This window comes from Camelina sativa, chromosome 20 (assembly GCF_000633955.1).
Source record: "Camelina sativa cultivar DH55 chromosome 20, Cs, whole genome shotgun sequence".
NCBI classification, from domain to species: domain Eukaryota; kingdom Viridiplantae; phylum Streptophyta; class Magnoliopsida; order Brassicales; family Brassicaceae; genus Camelina; species Camelina sativa.
The window spans coordinates 3,461,104-3,478,021 of record NC_025704.1 but is presented as its reverse complement, the minus strand read 5'-3'; the positions used below and the strand labels follow the sequence as shown (position 1 = coordinate 3,478,021).

The 16,918-nt window shown below is 37.4% G+C and overlaps 7 protein-coding genes across 7 annotated transcripts in view; 2 read left to right on the top strand and 5 right to left on the bottom strand.

Moving 5' to 3' along the window:
- Nucleotides 1,460–2,163, bottom strand: LOC104772165 (agamous-like MADS-box protein AGL75). Its single transcript, XM_019242210.1, is given in 3 exon segments — nt 1,460–1,606; nt 1,609–1,793; nt 1,944–2,163. Coding segments are annotated over 3 exon segments (552 nt in total).
- On the top strand, nt 5,403–7,493 carry LOC104769034 (pentatricopeptide repeat-containing protein At5g08305-like). The gene has a single exon (XM_010493155.2). The coding sequence runs from the start codon at nt 5,438–5,440 to the stop codon at nt 7,031–7,033; it is 1,596 nt and encodes a 531-aa protein (XP_010491457.1). The 5' UTR covers nt 5,403–5,437; the 3' UTR covers nt 7,034–7,493.
- LOC104769033 (succinate--CoA ligase [ADP-forming] subunit alpha-1, mitochondrial) lies at nt 7,322–9,408 on the bottom strand (the record flags this gene model as incomplete). The annotated part of the gene is given in 7 exon segments (XM_010493154.2): nt 7,322–7,661; nt 7,753–7,834; nt 7,937–7,998; nt 8,232–8,355; nt 8,523–8,693; nt 8,797–9,006; nt 9,148–9,408. Coding segments are annotated over 7 exon segments (1,047 nt in total). The 3' UTR covers nt 7,322–7,518.
- On the bottom strand, nt 9,835–10,903 carry LOC104769032 (thioredoxin-like protein YLS8). The gene is made up of 2 exons (XM_010493153.1): nt 10,702–10,903; nt 9,835–10,351 (listed from the first exon to the last, which is right to left on the bottom strand). The coding sequence occupies exons 1-2, from the start codon at nt 10,819–10,821 to the stop codon at nt 10,043–10,045; spliced, it is 429 nt and encodes a 142-aa protein (XP_010491455.1). The 5' UTR covers nt 10,822–10,903; the 3' UTR covers nt 9,835–10,042.
- LOC104769031 (porphobilinogen deaminase, chloroplastic) lies at nt 11,120–13,306 on the top strand. Its single transcript, XM_010493152.2, has 5 exons — nt 11,120–11,514; nt 11,893–12,298; nt 12,394–12,600; nt 12,722–12,899; nt 12,991–13,306. The coding sequence occupies exons 1-5, from the start codon at nt 11,264–11,266 to the stop codon at nt 13,101–13,103; spliced, it is 1,155 nt and encodes a 384-aa protein (XP_010491454.1). The 5' UTR covers nt 11,120–11,263; the 3' UTR covers nt 13,104–13,306.
- LOC104769030 lies at nt 13,325–15,251 on the bottom strand. The gene is made up of 4 exons (XM_010493151.2): nt 15,088–15,251; nt 14,615–14,709; nt 14,266–14,507; nt 13,325–14,174 (listed from the first exon to the last, which is right to left on the bottom strand). Exons 1-4 carry the CDS (start codon nt 15,130–15,132, stop codon nt 13,351–13,353), a joined length of 1,206 nt encoding a protein of 401 aa, XP_010491453.1. The 5' UTR covers nt 15,133–15,251; the 3' UTR covers nt 13,325–13,350.
- The window catches only part of LOC104769029 (serine carboxypeptidase-like 35), a 5,280-nt gene continuing 3,788 nt past the window's right edge, over nt 15,427–16,918 (bottom strand). The window contains exons 4-8 of the mRNA XM_010493150.2: nt 16,813–16,901; nt 16,414–16,698; nt 16,154–16,290; nt 15,929–16,021; nt 15,427–15,832 (exon numbers count right to left, since the gene is read on the bottom strand). Of these exons, the coding sequence (XP_010491452.1) occupies nt 15,574–15,832; nt 15,929–16,021; nt 16,154–16,290; nt 16,414–16,698; nt 16,813–16,901 (863 nt within the window). The 3' untranslated portion in view covers nt 15,427–15,573. The remainder of the gene's footprint in view (nt 15,833–15,928; nt 16,022–16,153; nt 16,291–16,413; nt 16,699–16,812; nt 16,902–16,918) is intronic.

The window sequence follows — 16,918 nt, the reverse complement described above, 5'->3', positions numbered from 1 at the left end:
AATTCAAATCTATTTCTTACATAAAGTTAAAACTTGTGAAGCAAGAAACTATCAATAGAGAAACAAACATAGAAAAAACAAGGAAAAAAAAAGCCATAAGGAGAAGAAAATTATTACTTTGGCGGCGGATTCGTCCATGGATTCGTCTTTGAAAGATATATTTTTGGATTTTTCAGTTTTAGGGATTGAGTTTTTTTTGTTTCACTAATTTGTGTTCATGTGTAAGTCTGATTTGGGGGTTAAGGGGGAGAATCCGGAGAAACGATAAACGTTTAAGACCAAACGATTGGACCTTGAATCTTTTTTGTTTGAGTCTTGGACTAACAGCCCATTACTGTCAACATAAAAATCAAGTAGGCAAAAACTTGGCGTTTCATATTTGTATCCCAAAATGCATATAATAAAATTGTAGTAGGAAAAAAATAAGTATCAGTATTGCATCTCATGTGGTCAATGTTACAACAACCATACTATTCCCAGTTGACCAACAAAAATATTCATAAAATATTTTTTGATATTTTCTATTTTAGAAAGTTAAAATAATAAGTGAAGTGACTTTAGTGCAGTGGCAGGAGGTAAGTCCATTTGTAGAAGGTACCATCACACCCGAGATCGAGTCCCGGCTCCTACGAATATAGGAATTTGGCTAATGGGCCGGCCTATTGTAGTACAATGGTTGACAAAAAAAAAAAAGCTAAAATAATAAAATTATTCTGTTGGATATTTTATGGTGTTAGATATGTAATTTATTTACTTAATTAGTATACAATAGAATTTCTGTGGGTTTTTTTTTTGGTCAAACGAATTTCTGTGGTTTAAATTTTTTTTGAAAAACTTAAAGTTTATGATTTGCCTATGACCGGAAACTTGCGTCTTGTTTCGTTTGTTGGGTTGTTGTTGTTGGATCGGGTCGACTAGTATATTTAACTCATTACAACTGAAACAATCTGGTCAACTTTTGTTAAAGATTAATAGGATGTGCATAAAATACAAATTCAAAACAAAATCTTCATGGATTGATAAATCTGTTTTTTTCAATCATAATCATACTCAAAAATTAAAATTAAAAAATGGTAGCAGGAGGAATACGCTGAAACAGCTTTACTCTCTCTCTCTGATCCTCGTGCTACTTCACCATTGACTAACTCTTGATGGGAGCTAATAGCTTCTTCAACCTCTCTCCACACCATGACTGTTAGGAATGGTGTGGAGAGATGTCAGAGTAGTTGTATCATAGCTTGAAAACGTATATTGAGAGAAGTTAGTGTTGCCGACCATTTCATTCTCACCATAAGGGATGTTCTGGAAATCAGAAGAGAAGTCATGTGGAGCTGTGTTTGAGAGATGAGAATGTTGTAGAACGTTGTTGTGGTTGATGATATCACTTATCATAGGCATGTTATGATGAGAACCATAAAGCTCCTGCTTCTGTATCAAGTGATTATTCTTCAACCCCAAGTTATTTACTGCAGATGCTTGCACTGGAAGTAACTGTGAGTAGTCTTGTGTTGTTGAGACGTAGGGATGTTGAAAGTTTGTGTTGTCCACACACATGTTATGACTATAACTATAAGGTTCCTGCTTCATCAAGCGATTTTGGTAATTGGTGAGTTGGTTTGATTGTGAAGCAGAAAGTGGGAGCTGGGAGAAGGTAGCATCTTCATGGTTGTACATATACAGCGAGAACTTGCTAGGATTCAAGGGTTGTTGGTTCGGATGAACCAAGTTTGCGTTCCTCTGTTTCTTCGCCTCAACAAAACGAAGTCTTTCTTGTAGTTTCGAGAGAGTCCGTTCTAAGGACTGAATCAATTGAGAAAGTTGTTTGGGAGAGTAATGATCAAAGTTTGGATATTTCACATTATTCCTCTGCTTCTTCTTCTTCAAATCCGTGTTCCCCTTATCCTTGTCCTTCTCCTTCTCGAGGAACTCATGAAGATTGAGGCTCTTGTTGCGTTTTCTCGCCTCTTTATACCTCATAGCCATGTCTTTCACTTTCTCTTTCTCCTTAGGCCATGTCTTCAGTCTGCCGTCTGGTCCATAGTAGATGACGCAAACCTCAATCGCACAGAGAACTGAAAGCTCATAAGCTTTCTTGAAGATTGTCTTAAGTCTGTTTGTTAAACTTGTTGAATTACAAGAAGAAGAAGACGAAGCTTGCCTCATCGTGATTTTTCCTTGATTTAGCAGCAACAAATTTAGGGTTTTTTTCCTCTAGAGAGAGAGAAAAAACACGAAGAAGAAGAAGAATTATATGAAACTGAAGGTGAAAACATTGTGAACTCAAATACTATATAGACGTCTTGGTGCCTACGGGAACACGCGTTGCGTGAAGAGGTGTGTATGTGTGCGCCTAAGATTCTATTCGTTTTCCAAATCTTTTGCATAGATTTCCTTAATTAATGTCTCGATGGTGAAGACGAAAAAAGGAAATTTTAATTAGCCTCTCGATGACAACACAGCTGTAAAATCTAAAAGATTTGATTGAGAAAATTAGATTCGATTGTGTTATTAATTGTGCAACAAAAACATGGAAAAAGGAAACTAAACTAAAAACTAAAACCTATGGTTCATTTTTTGTAAAACTAAAAACTTGAGGACTTAATCTACAATTTATTTATCCCATCTTATTATATAAAGTTGGGTTTTGAAAGTTAGCCATTAACAAGATTTAGACATGTGTCAAGTTATCAATCTCAAATTTTGACATGTATAAAAGTTAATATTTAATAGAAAAAATTTGATTACAACAAAAATAAAATATTTTGTTTTAAAAAATATTAATAATGTGAAAAGATAATTATAAAAAACTACTGAATTTATTAAAAAATGCAAGATTTTGACATGTGTCAAGTTATCAATCTCAGATTTTGACATGTGTAAAAGTTAATATTTAATAGGAGAAATTTGATTACAACAAAAATAAAATATTTTGTTTTAAAAAATATTAATAATGTGAAAAGATAATTATAAAAAATTACAGAATTTATTAAAAAATGCAAAGTTTTTCTAAATAACTATAAGGAGATTATACATATATATATATATATATATATATATATATATATATATTTCATAAAATTCAAAATTATAATATTATTTATTTATTTTTAAGTTTAAGTTATTAATTCTACAAAAAATAGAAAAATAGATTAAGGAAAATATAAAGTTAATTATTATTTCTAAATTTTGTAAATACTCACTTCTATATAAACATAGATCGTCTTATATTTAAATAATTTATTCAAAAACACTGCTTTCAACTTTGTTTAATTGGGCAATTTTCTTTAATGGGAAGGTAACCTTTTCTTATTTTTTAAACCAATATTTTCTCATATTTTCTCCTTTTTCAATTGGGAATAGGTAAGATTAATATGTTGACAAAAAAAACAAAGATTAATATATCCATCTTCTTTTCCTAATACTGTATTTTAAAATTTATTGTAGTATTTTTTATTGTTTTATTTAATTTATATTTTCATCTTTGAATCATTTGGGATTCATATGTTATCGTGGTTATAATTTCCTATTTTTTCTTTAATTATGTCAAATTAATTTTCTTCTAATTTTCTCAACCTTGATTGGTTGGTGATAAACCCTTCTTTTTTTTTTGCAAACAAAAAAAATAGAAATAGAGATTAAGAAAAATATACAGTTAATTATTAATTCTAAATTTTATAAATACTCACTTCTATATAAACATAGATCATCTCATATTTAAAGAATTTATTCAAAAACATTGCTTTCAACTTTGTTTAATTGGGCAATTTTCTTTAATGGTTTTTCTTATTTTTTTAAACCAAAATTTTCAGTTGGGAATAGGTAAGATTAATATGTTGACCCAAAAAAAGATTAATATATGCGTCTTTTTTTCTAATACTGTATTTTAAAATTTATTGTAGTATTTTTGATTGTTTTATTTAATTTGTATTTTCATCTTTGAATTATTTGGAATTCATATATTATCGTGCTTATAATTTTCTATTGTTTCTTTAATTATGTCAAATTTAGTTTTTTTTCTAATTTCTCAACATTGATTGGTTGGTCATAAACCCTTTTTTTTTTGCAAACATAATTGTTACCATTATTCATTCAATCCCAAAGAAAGATAATGAGTAGAAGCTTATCAACCTAATGATGGATAAAATAAGTTAATCAAACACAAGCTTACAACAAACATAGATAGATTGGAAAACCATAAATTATCGTTGTTGATAGATCTATAGGAGCTCAAAGACTGTGACACCCTGGTTTGCGGAAATGTTTAAAACAATTGATTTGACCACATATGTCACCAAAATGTACTTATTTTTCGGTCAAGGATCCTGAGAGAACTTCATGATGGGTGACCTTCCTAGAAGTGATTGTCGGAACTGTGCGAGTGAGGATGAAACACAGAAAAAGATCATTTGTTGATTTGTAGGGTGGTAAACAAGTTTTTAAGGCCCCCAGATGTAACAAACCGGCCATCGAATATGGGTGGGTCCACAGGCCGGGAATAGATGTAAGGCCCATTTAGGAAGGTAGACCCATGGACTGAGAGTGGACATGGCTCACTAAGCAAGGTGGTGGTTGAGGCATTACAGAGACAGAGGCTACATCATGGTGTGTCAAAGACCCTTCCACGAATACATTGGGAAATTTAACATTAGTTATTATCAAAAGATTTGTAACGTTAGAAAAATGTTTTTACTTTCATTGTTTGTCAGAGGTTCGGAGCAAGCCATTTTGAGATAGCAAAAAGACTTGAACATGTTATCTCCACACAGGAGGAGGACAAAGCCGAGGTTTTCTCTATGGTGGAGAAGGTTGGACACAAGGTTATCTCCCCAGGGGAGGAGGGTGGAGGAGGTTGGACGTAAAGTTATCTCCCTAAGGGAGGAAGGCAAAGCCAAGGTTCTCTCTATAGTGGAGGAGGTTGGACACAAGTTCTCTCGATAATATGATGAGGGTGGAGCCGAGGTTCTCTCCATAGTGGTCATACATTATTGTGATGATACATAATTGATTAGTATATTATGTAATATATTTTTTATTTAAAATATTTTTTGAGCCTACAGTTTTAGTAATAAAAAACTATGCAAAAGCGAAAGTAAATAGTTGACTTAGTATGTTCATATAGACATTTTCTAGGTGGTGATAAAGAATATATTTGTAACATAAAGTATATTTAGGTGTATAAAAAAACACTTTTAATAGTAACATACATAAAAGATTTGTAAATCGATATAAATAAGTATATTTTAACAAAAGTAAATTTTATAAATAACATACAACAAATTTTATTTTTATTAAATTTAATTTAATTTATAAAATTTTGTAGCCGCACGTCGGGCGGGTCCTCATAGTTATTAAAAAACAACCGATTGGATGATTCAAACCAAATTGAAAAGTTAGAAATTTTTCGAAGCGCCATTGTAAAAGTGTAAAGTGGAGGTGAATGTTGAAATCATCATCGTCTCTCTTTGCGAACTCGATTCTGCGTCACCGATGCAAATCAATGTCGGAGCTGTACAAAACACACGCCCTCTTGATCACACTCGGTCTCTCCGAGGAAGAGCCTTTTGTTTCTCAAACTCTGTCTTCTTCAGAGGACGTCAATTACGCTTACAGATTCTTGTCAAATCTATCTAATCCTCCAAACTACGGCTGGAATCTAGTAATACGAGGCTTCTCCAACAGCAGAAGCCCCGAGAAATCGATCCGCGTCTATGTCCAGATGTTGAGGTCTGGGTACTCACCTGATCATATGACTTATCCGGTTCTCTTGAAGTCAAGTTCTCGTCTTTTCAACAGAAGACTCGGTGGGTCTTTGCATTGCACCGTCGCTAAAACTGGGTTTCAGTGGGATTTGTTTATATGTAATACTCTTTTCCATATGTATGGTTCGTTCCGAGACAGAGCTTCTGCGCGCAAGCTGTTCGATGAAATGCCTGTGAAAAACTTGGTCACTTGGAACGCTATTTTAAATGTGTATGCCAAGTGTGGGGATGTTGTTTCGGCAAGACAGGTGTTTGATGAGATGACTAAGAGAGATGTTGTGTCTTGGAGTTCTATGATCGATGGGTATGTTAAAAGCGGTGAATACAACGAAGCATTGGAGATTTTTGATCAGTTGATGAGAGTTGGTTCATCAAAGGCTAATGAAGTCACTATGGTTAGTGTTTTGTGCGCTTGTGCTCACTTGGGTGCGTTAAATCGAGGGAAGACTGTACATCGGTATATACTCGACGAGCATTTGCCCTTAACAGTTATATTGCAGACGTCTCTTATTGATATGTATGCTAAGTGCGGCTCTATAGGAGATGCTTGGGGAGTGTTTTGTAGAGCACTCGTTGAGGAAAGGGATGCATTGATGTGGAACGCTATGATTGGAGGACTTGCCAGTCACGGGTTCATTAGAGAGTCACTCCAACTGTTTCACAAAATGCAAGTGTCTAAGATTAACCCTGACGAGATAACATACTTGTGCTTGCTTGCTGCTTGTTCCCATGGTGGTTTAGTGAAAGAAGCGTGGTACTTGTTCGCTAGTCTTAAGGAAAGCGGAGCTGAACCAAAGAGCGAGCATTATGCTTGTATGGTTGACGTGCTTTCTAGAGCTGGTTTGGTTAAAGACGCACATGGTTTTATATCTGAAATGCCGGTGAAACCGACAGGTGCAATGTTGGGTGCTTTGCTTAACGGGTGTATAAACCATGGAAACTTTGAGCTTGCGGAAACAGTTGGAAAGAAGCTTCTTGAGTTGCAACCGCATAATGATGGGCGATATGTCGGGCTAGCAAACGTTTATGCGATCAACAAGCGGTTTGGTGCAGCTCGGTCTATGAGAGAAGCAATGGAGAAGAAAGGAGTGAAGAAAATTGCAGGACACAGTATAATTGAATTGAATGAAACACCACATAGATTCGTAGCTCATGACAAAACGAATTTTCACTCCGAGAAGATCTATGGAATGTTACAGCTAATTGGAACTCGGATGAGTCTCCTCGATGTTGACTATGATTATACTGAAGACTCTCATTGTTTTTGTTTTTAAGATTTTCATATTTAATTTTTTTAGGTAAAGGTTAAACACTTCAACTAAATTAGGCTAAGAAACATGAATGGTTTAAAGGTTCCGTCTAGAACAATTTTGATGGGTTTGTTGTGCAGAGTTAGCAGTATAAGCTGACTGTAAATCATAATTTTACTTCAGTTGAGTCCAAAAATCTATTTGTGATTATTTAGGTCAGTAAGAGATGTATAAAGACACATTGCTTTACTTTTGTTTCTTGTAATGGATGATATCATTAGACAGTGTAACGCAACCGATTTAAGATATGAATATCTTCTCATTATCAAATCTTTTGATTATCACTCTTCTTCAATTGGAAAAAAAATCATATCAATTTAGCAAAACAAACCCCGAAAGAGTGTACAGCCATCAATGGCGTGGAATTAGGGTTTTTTTCTTTTCTTTTTTCTGGTAGGTTTCAAAATGGGAAAGAAAAAAAAAAGAAGAGAGAGCTAGTGAAATTCACTTCACTGCTTCAAAAGACCTCTTTCTTGAAAGAGCTCATACATGGCCGATCCAATCTTAGCTGGAGATTCAACAACCTTCACTCCGGCATCATTCAAACTCTTAATTTTGTCCTGAGCCGTACCTTTACCACCTGAAACAATGGCTGCAACAAACAAAAACCAGAGGAGTGAGTGAGAGCAACAGACCAAAAGTAGCAATTCCGATTCACAGAGTTAGATGGCTTATCGAAATACCTCCAGCATGACCCATTCGACGACCAGGTGGTGCAGTAAGTCCAGCAATAAAAGCAACAACAGGCTTCTCAGTACCACTCGCCTGTTTATATTAACCAAAAACCAAAAATTGAATTTTACTTATACAAATGAAGATAGAGAGAGATGAAACCAAGTTGAAAGAGATTCACAATGGTTTTCTTACCTTTATCAATGCTGCAGCATCTTCTTCTGCAGTGCCTCCGATCTCTCCAATGAGAACAATACCTGAAACCGCCAGCCATTTCTTAGTTTTTCAAGTGAGCTACTATATACACTAAGAAAAGAGAGGAACTAACAGAAGTGAAGCCTTCTAAAATAAGAATCTTGTAGCCTAAAGAGACTAGGTAAACATGTAGTCTAGCTACTAAATGATCTTTAAAGTAAATCTATCTAGACGAAAAGATCATTTCGGAGAACCATGAACAAGAATTAAGATAACTCGAGATCACAAACATTACCTTCTGTTTGAGGATCAACAAAGAATTTCTCAAGGCAGTCAACAAAGTTTGTCCCGTTAAAGGGATCCCCACCAATTCCTACACAAGTAGACTGGCCTAGACCCACTGCAGTTGTTTGGAAAACCTGCATGGAAGTTAAAACGAAAACTACATTTAGAAATCCTAAGAAAAACAAGGCCTCATATCAAAGTCCTGAACCAAAAGTTCCATTAGTGAAAAAAACAATCTTTATGTTCAACCTTCCGTAACGGAGACAGAGAACAAATCATAAAACATAAAAAAAGACCTTACAGCTTCATATGTCAAGGTTCCAGATCGCGAGACAATTCCAATCTTGCCAGGCTTGTGGATGTATCCAGGCATAATTCCAATCTTGCATTCACCAGGCTTGATAATCCCAGGGCAGTTTGGACCAATCAGCCTAGTTTTTGATTGACCGTTAAGAGCATGCTTTACACGTACCTAAATCCGAAAAAAGCACAAGTTCCAAGTCAGAGAGAGAAGCACAAGTAATAATTACATGAGTATGCAAAACGAAGGCATGATAGATGATACTAATATGTACCATGTCATGTTGAGGGATTCCTTCGGTAATACACACAATAAGATCTAACTCAGCCTCAATACCCTCCATAATAGCAGCAGCAGCAAAAGGAGCAGGTACATAAATCACAGAGGCATTGGCTTTCGTCTCAGCCTTAGCTTCAGCAACAGAGTTGAAAACTGGGAGACCTAAGTGTTCTGTTCCACCCTTCTTTGGTGTTACTCCTGCAACCTATAACAAAAATAAACACACACACACACAAGCTAAATTAGCAAAGCCACTTTTGCTTTAAAGCAATCTCATCTCCAAGATCTAATGGTAATCGGAAGACCTAATTCGGAGAAGATAAAAAAAGGGAATGATGATATTTACCATTTTGGTGCCGTATTCAATGGCTTGTTCAGTGTGGAAAGTGCCGTTCTTCCCGGTGATGCCTTGACAGAGGACACGTGTGTTTTTGTCAACGAAGACAGCCGCAGGAGGATGAGGATCCGACGCGAAAGAGCGAGATTGGGTCAACGAAGTGAGAGACTGGTGGCATGACGGGAAAACCTCAGAGCCGCCGGTAGAACAACGGCGAGCTTTCGATGAGAGAGATCCGATAAGCCTTGCGACTTGCCTTGACATGATTGATGATTCGGCTTCTTCTTCTTCTTCTTCTTGGTGTTCTCGATCCGAATCAAAGTTGCGAACCCTAAAAACTGTGTGAAGGCGAAGGAGGAAAAAAAAAAGAAATGGGAGCAAAAGAGGAAAATTCAGCGGAGCTTCTTTCCAAAGAATCAGCTGAGTGCTTTGCGATCACAAGCCGACAAAAGAGGCTTCCTTTTTAAAGGCTACACTTTAGCCCAAACCCATTTATTTCTACATAATGGACTTTTCAGAGTTTTTATTTTCATTTCACTAATCTGATTTTAATAAAATTCTTAACTGTTAAATAAAATATTTATCTCAAAGTGTATACAATCTTTTAATCTTTCAATTTTAGAAGAATCATTTTCGTATATGTTATATAAACAAAATTGGAAATTTGGTTAGCTGGGGTTAAAATCAAGAAGCATATACATAAACCCAAGATCGGCTTCCAAGTTTCATTTAACTGAATTATGTTCGAAGCAAGTAGTTACATACATAAAATGGAGAACAACCGAAACAGCAAGCGAAAAACACCAGAATCAAAGCATATATATATATGAAACCAGTTCATGGGATATTTCAGCTGACCAGAATCAATAGAAGACTCAATGGTTTTAAACAAACTAAAGCCCGGTTAGTAGCGGTACTTGGTGGAGTAATCTTTTGGAGCAATCACCAACCCACGACCTTTCCTTGCACCACGGTAGACGGTTTCGATGATATCAATGAACTCTTGTTTATCCTTGAGTGCCCAGTTGATCTTGTTGTTGTTACCAGTTCCAAGATCGATCATGATGTGTTTGTTCCTGAAGAAGAACATGACCGTTGAAGGATCATACAGCTCGTACATTGTGTTGAAGTCTGGAACCTCAGTGATGTCCACAAGGTAAATGACTGCAAAGTTCTTTATCGTCTCAGCAACAGAAGCAAGCACCTCATCCATCTACACAAATAAAAAACCAAAAATCACAGAATCAAAACCAGAGACCACAACTTTGTTATCAGAAACACGAATGGCTCTGAAGTTGCAAACAATCAAAATCACCGAATCAGCACAAAAACAAAACGAGGCGAAACAACTCTAAAGGTTAAGATTACTAGTGAAACCCTAATTTACATCAGAATCGAGCTAAAGAACACAAGAATGGCTAAAAATTTCAAACAATCACCACAAAATATCGCAATTTTCCAGTACTAAAGGATCCAAATCGAAAACTAGGAACTACAAATCGAATCAAAACATATAATCGAGCTTTAGAAAAAAAGGTAAAGAGGAAGAAACGTTTCACAGACCTGCATACAAGTCTCATCCCAGTCGTGACCGAAACGAATGACGACGAGACGCTCTTCCTCGGCAAGAATCGCCTGATCCACGGCCCAGCCGGAGTGTAGATGCGGTAGAAGATACGACATCCTCTCTCTCTCTCTTTCTAGACGATTCCGATCTGTTTTTTCAATTCGATCTTTATCTCTCTTGCCCTAATTTTTATATTTAATTCCCAATTTTGTTGACGGTGACGGCGCGTTGATTCCACGCTTGAACCGCATAGATCGACTTGGGCTAAGCCCATAATAATACTTAATTGTCGGCCCAATAAAGATTACAATCTACGGTGATAAAGGTAGCAGAACACTATAATCTAGTGGAAGTCACTTGTAGAAGATTAAACCTCTAAAATCTAATTATCCTATCCAATATCTTCTCATAGAGGTGAGAGCTGAGATTTTCACATCAACTCTTCTCATTTTGAAGCTAAATATTTTTCTGATCTCTCTTTTCATTTGTTTTCCCTCTAAATCTATCCAACGATTCCAAAATCTCTCACTTTCACCTCTTTTGCTTCACCTTGAATCCATGGATATTGCTACTTCATCTCTCTGTCAAGCTCACAAGGTTGTTCTCACGCGTCAACCTTCTTCTCGGGTCAACTCCTGCTCCCTTGGTTCTGTCTCCGCTATTGGATTCTCTCTTCCTCAAATCACCTCTCCAGCTTTAACTCAATGTCGCCGGAAACAGAGCTCTTCTTCTTCTGGGTTCGTCAAAGCTTGTGTCGCTGTTGAACAGAAGACCCGTACTGCTATCATCAGAATTGGCACTAGGGGAAGGTAAATTTCTCTCCTTCATTACTGATCTCTGTAGATTCCATTAACTCTCTTGAGTCTATGAGCTCCTTAATGCTATTGGTTTGACCTTCGTTTCCTTAATTCCGATTCCAAGTATCGATCTTGAGTTGACTGATCCTCTTGTCGGATCCGTTTTCTTGGTTTTGTTGGAGTTATTGTAAACAATGTCTTTGTATATATAGTGTAAAATTTTATGAGAAATGGTGCTTTTGGTTTCTGATTGAAAAGATCAGGTTTTTGTGTACTCATTGATGTAAGTTCAGTAGCCAGATGTTATTAATGGTGAATGAGTTTGAACTTATGATGCGTCTTATCTTTCTTGGTTGTTCTGCTTATATACTATCTCACTGTGTAGGACAGTCCTCTAGCACTTGCTCAAGCATACGAGACACGAGAAAAGCTCAAGTCGAAACATCCAGAACTCGTTGAAGAAGGAGCTATTCACATTGAGATCATTAAAACGACCGGTGACAAGATTCTATCTCAACCGCTTGCTGATATTGGTGGGAAAGGACTTTTCACCAAAGAAATAGACGAGGCCTTAATTAACGGTCATATTGACATAGCTGTTCACTCAATGAAAGATGTCCCAACTTACTTACCTGAAAAAACGATTTTACCTTGTAACCTTGTGCGTGAGGATGTTAGGGATGCGTTTATTTGTCTGACTGCGGCTTCTTTAGCTGAGCTTCCAGCTGGAAGCGTTGTGGGCACAGCTTCTCTCAGGAGGAAATCACAGATTCTCCACAAGTATCCTGCACTACATGTAAGTTTTCACAACATAGAGAGTGCCGCCATTTCTTTTGGATCAGTTTGTATTTTTCTTTCAATTGTTGATTGATGTGTTTATTGCCTATGCAGGTTGAGGAAAACTTTAGGGGTAATGTGCAGACAAGACTCTCGAAGCTTCAAGGAGGAAAGGTCCATGCAACTCTATTAGCACTAGCTGGTCTTAAGAGATTGAGTATGACAGAGAACGTTGCATCTATCTTATCTCTCGATGAAATGCTTCCAGCTGTTGCTCAAGGAGCTATTGGAATTGCCTGTAGAACCGATGATGATAAAATGGTATGTTAAGCTCTCTTGAATTTACTCTATGTGATATGTTTCACTTTATGGGACCTTTGGATTTGAATCTATGATATATTGCGAATGAATATATGATCCGACTGGTGTTTTACATTTGTAGGCAACTTACTTAGCCTCATTGAACCACGAGGAAACAAGACTAGCAGTTTCATGCGAGAGAGCGTTTCTTGAAACGTTAGATGGCTCATGCCGTACTCCAATTGCTGGATACGCTGCCAAAGACGAAGAAGGCAACTGTTTTTTCAGAGGATTGGTTGCTTCCCCTGACGGTACTAAAGGTACGTAAACAATGCTACATTAACACATGAGAGGATAAACACCCATTGAAAAAACCTCATTCGTTTCTCATATATTCCATCTTTGTGTCAGTTCTTGAGACCTCAAGAAAAGGTCCATATGTGTATGAAGACATGGTGAAGATGGGAAAAGACGCAGGCCAAGAATTGCTTTCTCGTGCTGGTCCTGGCTTCTTCGGCAACTGAGCCATTCAGAGAAGAGGAAGAAGAGATGTGACGCGGACAAAGTCTAGGATTTAGGAGTAATTCAACATCTTCAAGTCCCGTTTCTTCCTCCTAGATTTGTTGTAACTTTTTTGATTTTGAGAGAAGACATAACCTTTTGTTTATTGATTGTTTTATTGTATTTAGATTAAAGCCCCCTTGCAATTGTATCCTTTATATTGAAACTAGTTCCCAAGAAATCAGAGAAACAAAATGAAAACAGGATACATTAGCTCAATCTCCTAAGATCTTCTTCATCTTCATCAACCGGAGTATACCAATCTGGCATTCTCTCAGAATTGCTCAGCCTGTAATTCAGCATCAGTTCCTCATTGCACAACGCTCTTGTAGCCACTAGAACAAGTGTCTTCAGTACAGGAACATCCAAACTGCTATGATTCTCTGTCCTAGACAAGAAGCTTCCAGATCTCCTCATCTTTACATCTCCTGTGTTCCCGAAAGCTACATTCGGAATGTAAGCTCGCATCTCTGTCTCTGACAAAGGGAAGTCGTACGGGTAAATCATGACATTAGGATCCATGTCTTTACCAGGGTGGTTGGTGAAATGACCAAACGCCAACGGGTTTCGCATTTCGATAACCGCTGAACCTTCAAGCGGCTCACTCTGCATCTTCAATACCTTGTCTGTAAGGTTATCCACAGTTTTAACGTCAGCTATGATCTCAGGAGTTGTAAAAGAGCTGTTCCATACTTCCCGTGAGTCTCCTCCACGACCCCATACTTCCCGTGAGTCTCCTCCACGACCCCAAGGTTGAGCGTTTATTACCGTCCCATCATACCTAGTAATCAGATATGAGTTCTGTGCATCGACATTTGGATACCCAGGAATGTATCTGTAGAATGCAGGAGAGTAAATCACACCAGGGTAAAAGGCCAAGACAGCTCCCACATCTGCTTCACCTTCAATGAAACAACCCTGACCCGCTTCTTTATGAGGTATTAACGATGGTCTGATGTCAAGGGTGTACCCAATTCGATCCTTTAACCGACGTGAGACTTCAACGAGTTTCAAAGGTCTAGTCTCAGTAACAACTGTGCTGAAGAAGAATCAGAGAGATATGATTAAGATGATAAGGAACTCGAGAGTTTTATTAGTTCACTACACAAGTCATCATGGACTCACTGGGCTTATCTGCAGTTGGAACTTTGTTCTCCATTCTCGATTCTGAACCTGACTCATGTAGCTCCTTTGCCTTGTCTATATGGGTAAGAAGAATCTCGTCCATTGAAGAACAGAAGTTTTCGACTTGGTAGTGAATGTTCTCCTGAACTTGCTTCTGTTGCTCAGATAATGTGGCTTTACTGGCAATCTCGATGATCTCTTCTGCATCAGCCTCCTCAGCATCTCGCCCCAAACGGTTATAGCTATAGTAAAGAAAATATTAGTGAGCAATATAACCTAAGGAAAACTATAACAGTTGCGAGGACACTAACACTGAGCTTATAAACAGAAACTCTTCATCATTACCAACCTTGTAAACATAAACAGTTTGTTAATGTCGGCTTCAAACTGTAGTTGGTTTGGATTCTTAGCAAACGTGGGACTCTTTGCTAGAACACCAACACCCTGGAATCCTCACAAAGAAAGAAACCAGATAAGATCTCAGCACTTTCAGATCAAAAGGAGGTTAAAACTTGGGGCAGATTGAGATTTTCAGTCACACTATTTTACATCGAAACCTCTCAGATTAACATAAAACTGTTCATAGAGAAACTTAAAAACTACATTTACCGACAGAAAGCGAATCGTTGAGATTTAGAGAGCTTCATAGTAGTACTCACATGAGCTAAAAGCTAAAAACAGAGCTAATTCAAAGTAAGCATCTTTTCTTTTAGTGAAAGACTAAATCCTACACAAGACTCGACCTTTCGTCATACCCAACATGTAAAAACCCATACCAAAGAGAAATTTTCAACAAAAAAGTAGTAAAGAGTATTATTTCACCTGCTGAAATTTGTTGAAAAGGAACGCAATTTTCGCAAACGCCATTTGAATCCGAGAAGCAGAGGAGTCTCGCAGGTGCTTCAGTTTTCTTTGCAAGATTACAACAGTGATTCGACTCGACTTGACTCGCCTGGCCTAAACCATCCCTCGATGGCTGGGATCCATTTCATCTCAATGGGCCTCAAAGCTAAGGGCCCGTTCGTTTCTCCCATATTTTGTTTTATTATTACTTTTATACGTTCCCTTTTTTTTTCTTTTTTTTTCGTACGTTCTTTTTAATTATTCAGTGAAAACAATAATATGAGTCTCAAAAATTAACGTAACAGACGCAAATAAATATATATATATTTAGTGAAATTTGATAACGAAAATGAAAATCGTTTATTCATCATGAATTGAAAGTTATCAAATCAATTGCATGTGTAAAAGTACCAAAGGTTCCAAAACAACAACAACTTGCCATGACTTGGCGTTTTTAGTTGATCATCAGAAACGTTTTGGAGGCAAGGGGACTGAAGAAAGGAAGTGGGAGAATAAGGAGAGAGATTGCGACGGAGCAAAGGCCGGAACCTGGTGACCGGCTCCTCTCACCGTGACAAAAGTTAGTCCTCCGGCATAAGTCTCAACCCATCCAGCTACTTGACTCTTGTCGAACCATGACCTCCACGGTAACTCCACCTTTAGTCCCATCTTTTTTATGCTGTAACGCGTTGATGTTACTGGAACTCTACCATCCGTATCTCCGCTATTATAATTTATAACCAACATTGAACCCAATCAAGTTAAACTTAATTGACAATACGCAGAATGGTTAACAATTAATATTCAAAAGAGTAGATACCTATAGATCCAGATGCGGAGGCCACCCGTCAAAAGCTTCTGGATGATGGGAATCATGGTGGATGGAGCATCATTCCATTTCCTTATGACGTCGCTGAATCACACGTACACACACGTATATGTACACTTTGTTATTAGAAAACATGATCAAACTAAAATGTTAATTAGTACTATACTACTATATATATATATATATATATATATACGCAACGTAATTAGGACTAACCTGCAAGGACTGTACGGATAAGGAAGGTTTGTTACGTTGGCATGGAGTGCGACCTGCACATCTTTCCGGTTAAAATAATTTTCCGCATAGCCTTCAGTGCATGGATCGTACCCGGCCGGCAACGTGTCCCACATGTCCTGAACAAGTTAAACCACCAAAAGTCATCAAGTTTGAGAAGAAATTGTAAAGAAAGAAAAAAGATGAATGATGATGGTTCCATAACAGTACAACGGTACAATTGAAATAGTGAATAAACGTACGTCCGAAGTAAGGAGGCGAGGAGACACAACGATTTTAGGTTTTCTTGTAGAAGACGAGGATAGGCAAACGGGAGTGTAGATGCTGTATATGTCGATATCAGAGTAAGCATCCATGAACCCTTTGAAATTGTTGTAGCATTGTTCAGTCTTGTTGGTGGTTTCTTCTTCGAAACGGCACGAGCCATGGATGTTGGTGTGGACCTCGTCCGATATTATAGCGTGGCTCCATGCGTAGTCCACTAGTCCTACCATGTCTGTTGCCTCATTGATCACCGCGTTCCCTATCTGCAAAGCAGTCACCAATCAAATACATTTTATGTTTAGTTATACCGCAAGAAATGTTGCTTCCTCGTCTTGCAAGTAACCTTACTAGTTGTACTACTAGTACATAGTGCATACCATGAAACCCTTGAGATTGATGTGAGAGTCTTTTGTAACCTTCTTGTTCCTGTCGTAAATTGCCTCCGCAAGCTGAGGAACATAATGACCTGAGAAAAGAAGATCC

Bases quoted from the DNA above. Each gene is read 5' to 3' on its own strand.
- LOC104769034 (XM_010493155.2), top strand. From the start codon at position 5,438: ATGTTGAAATCATCATCGTCTCTCTTTGCGAACTCGATTCTGCGTCAC.
- LOC104769032 (XM_010493153.1), bottom strand. From the start codon at position 10,821: ATGTCGTATCTTCTACCGCATCTACACTCCGGCTGGGCCGTGGATCAG. The intron at 10,352-10,701 runs GTCTGTGAAACG...TTATTTGTGTAG, and splicing joins GGGATGAGACTTGTATGCAG to ATGGATGAGGTGCTTGCTTC.
- LOC104769031 (XM_010493152.2), top strand. From the start codon at position 11,264: ATGGATATTGCTACTTCATCTCTCTGTCAAGCTCACAAGGTTGTTCTC. The intron at 12,299-12,393 runs GTAAGTTTTCAC...TTGCCTATGCAG, and splicing joins ACAAGTATCCTGCACTACAT to GTTGAGGAAAACTTTAGGGG. The intron at 12,601-12,721 runs GTATGTTAAGCT...TTACATTTGTAG, and splicing joins GAACCGATGATGATAAAATG to GCAACTTACTTAGCCTCATT.
- LOC104769030 (XM_010493151.2), bottom strand. From the start codon at position 15,132: ATGGCGTTTGCGAAAATTGCGTTCCTTTTCAACAAATTTCAGCAG. The intron at 14,508-14,614 runs GTTGGTAATGAT...TCTTTACTATAG, and splicing joins AAACTGTTTATGTTTACAAG to CTATAACCGTTTGGGGCGAG. The intron at 14,175-14,265 runs GTGAGTCCATGA...TCTTCAGCACAG, and splicing joins TCCAACTGCAGATAAGCCCA to TTGTTACTGAGACTAGACCT.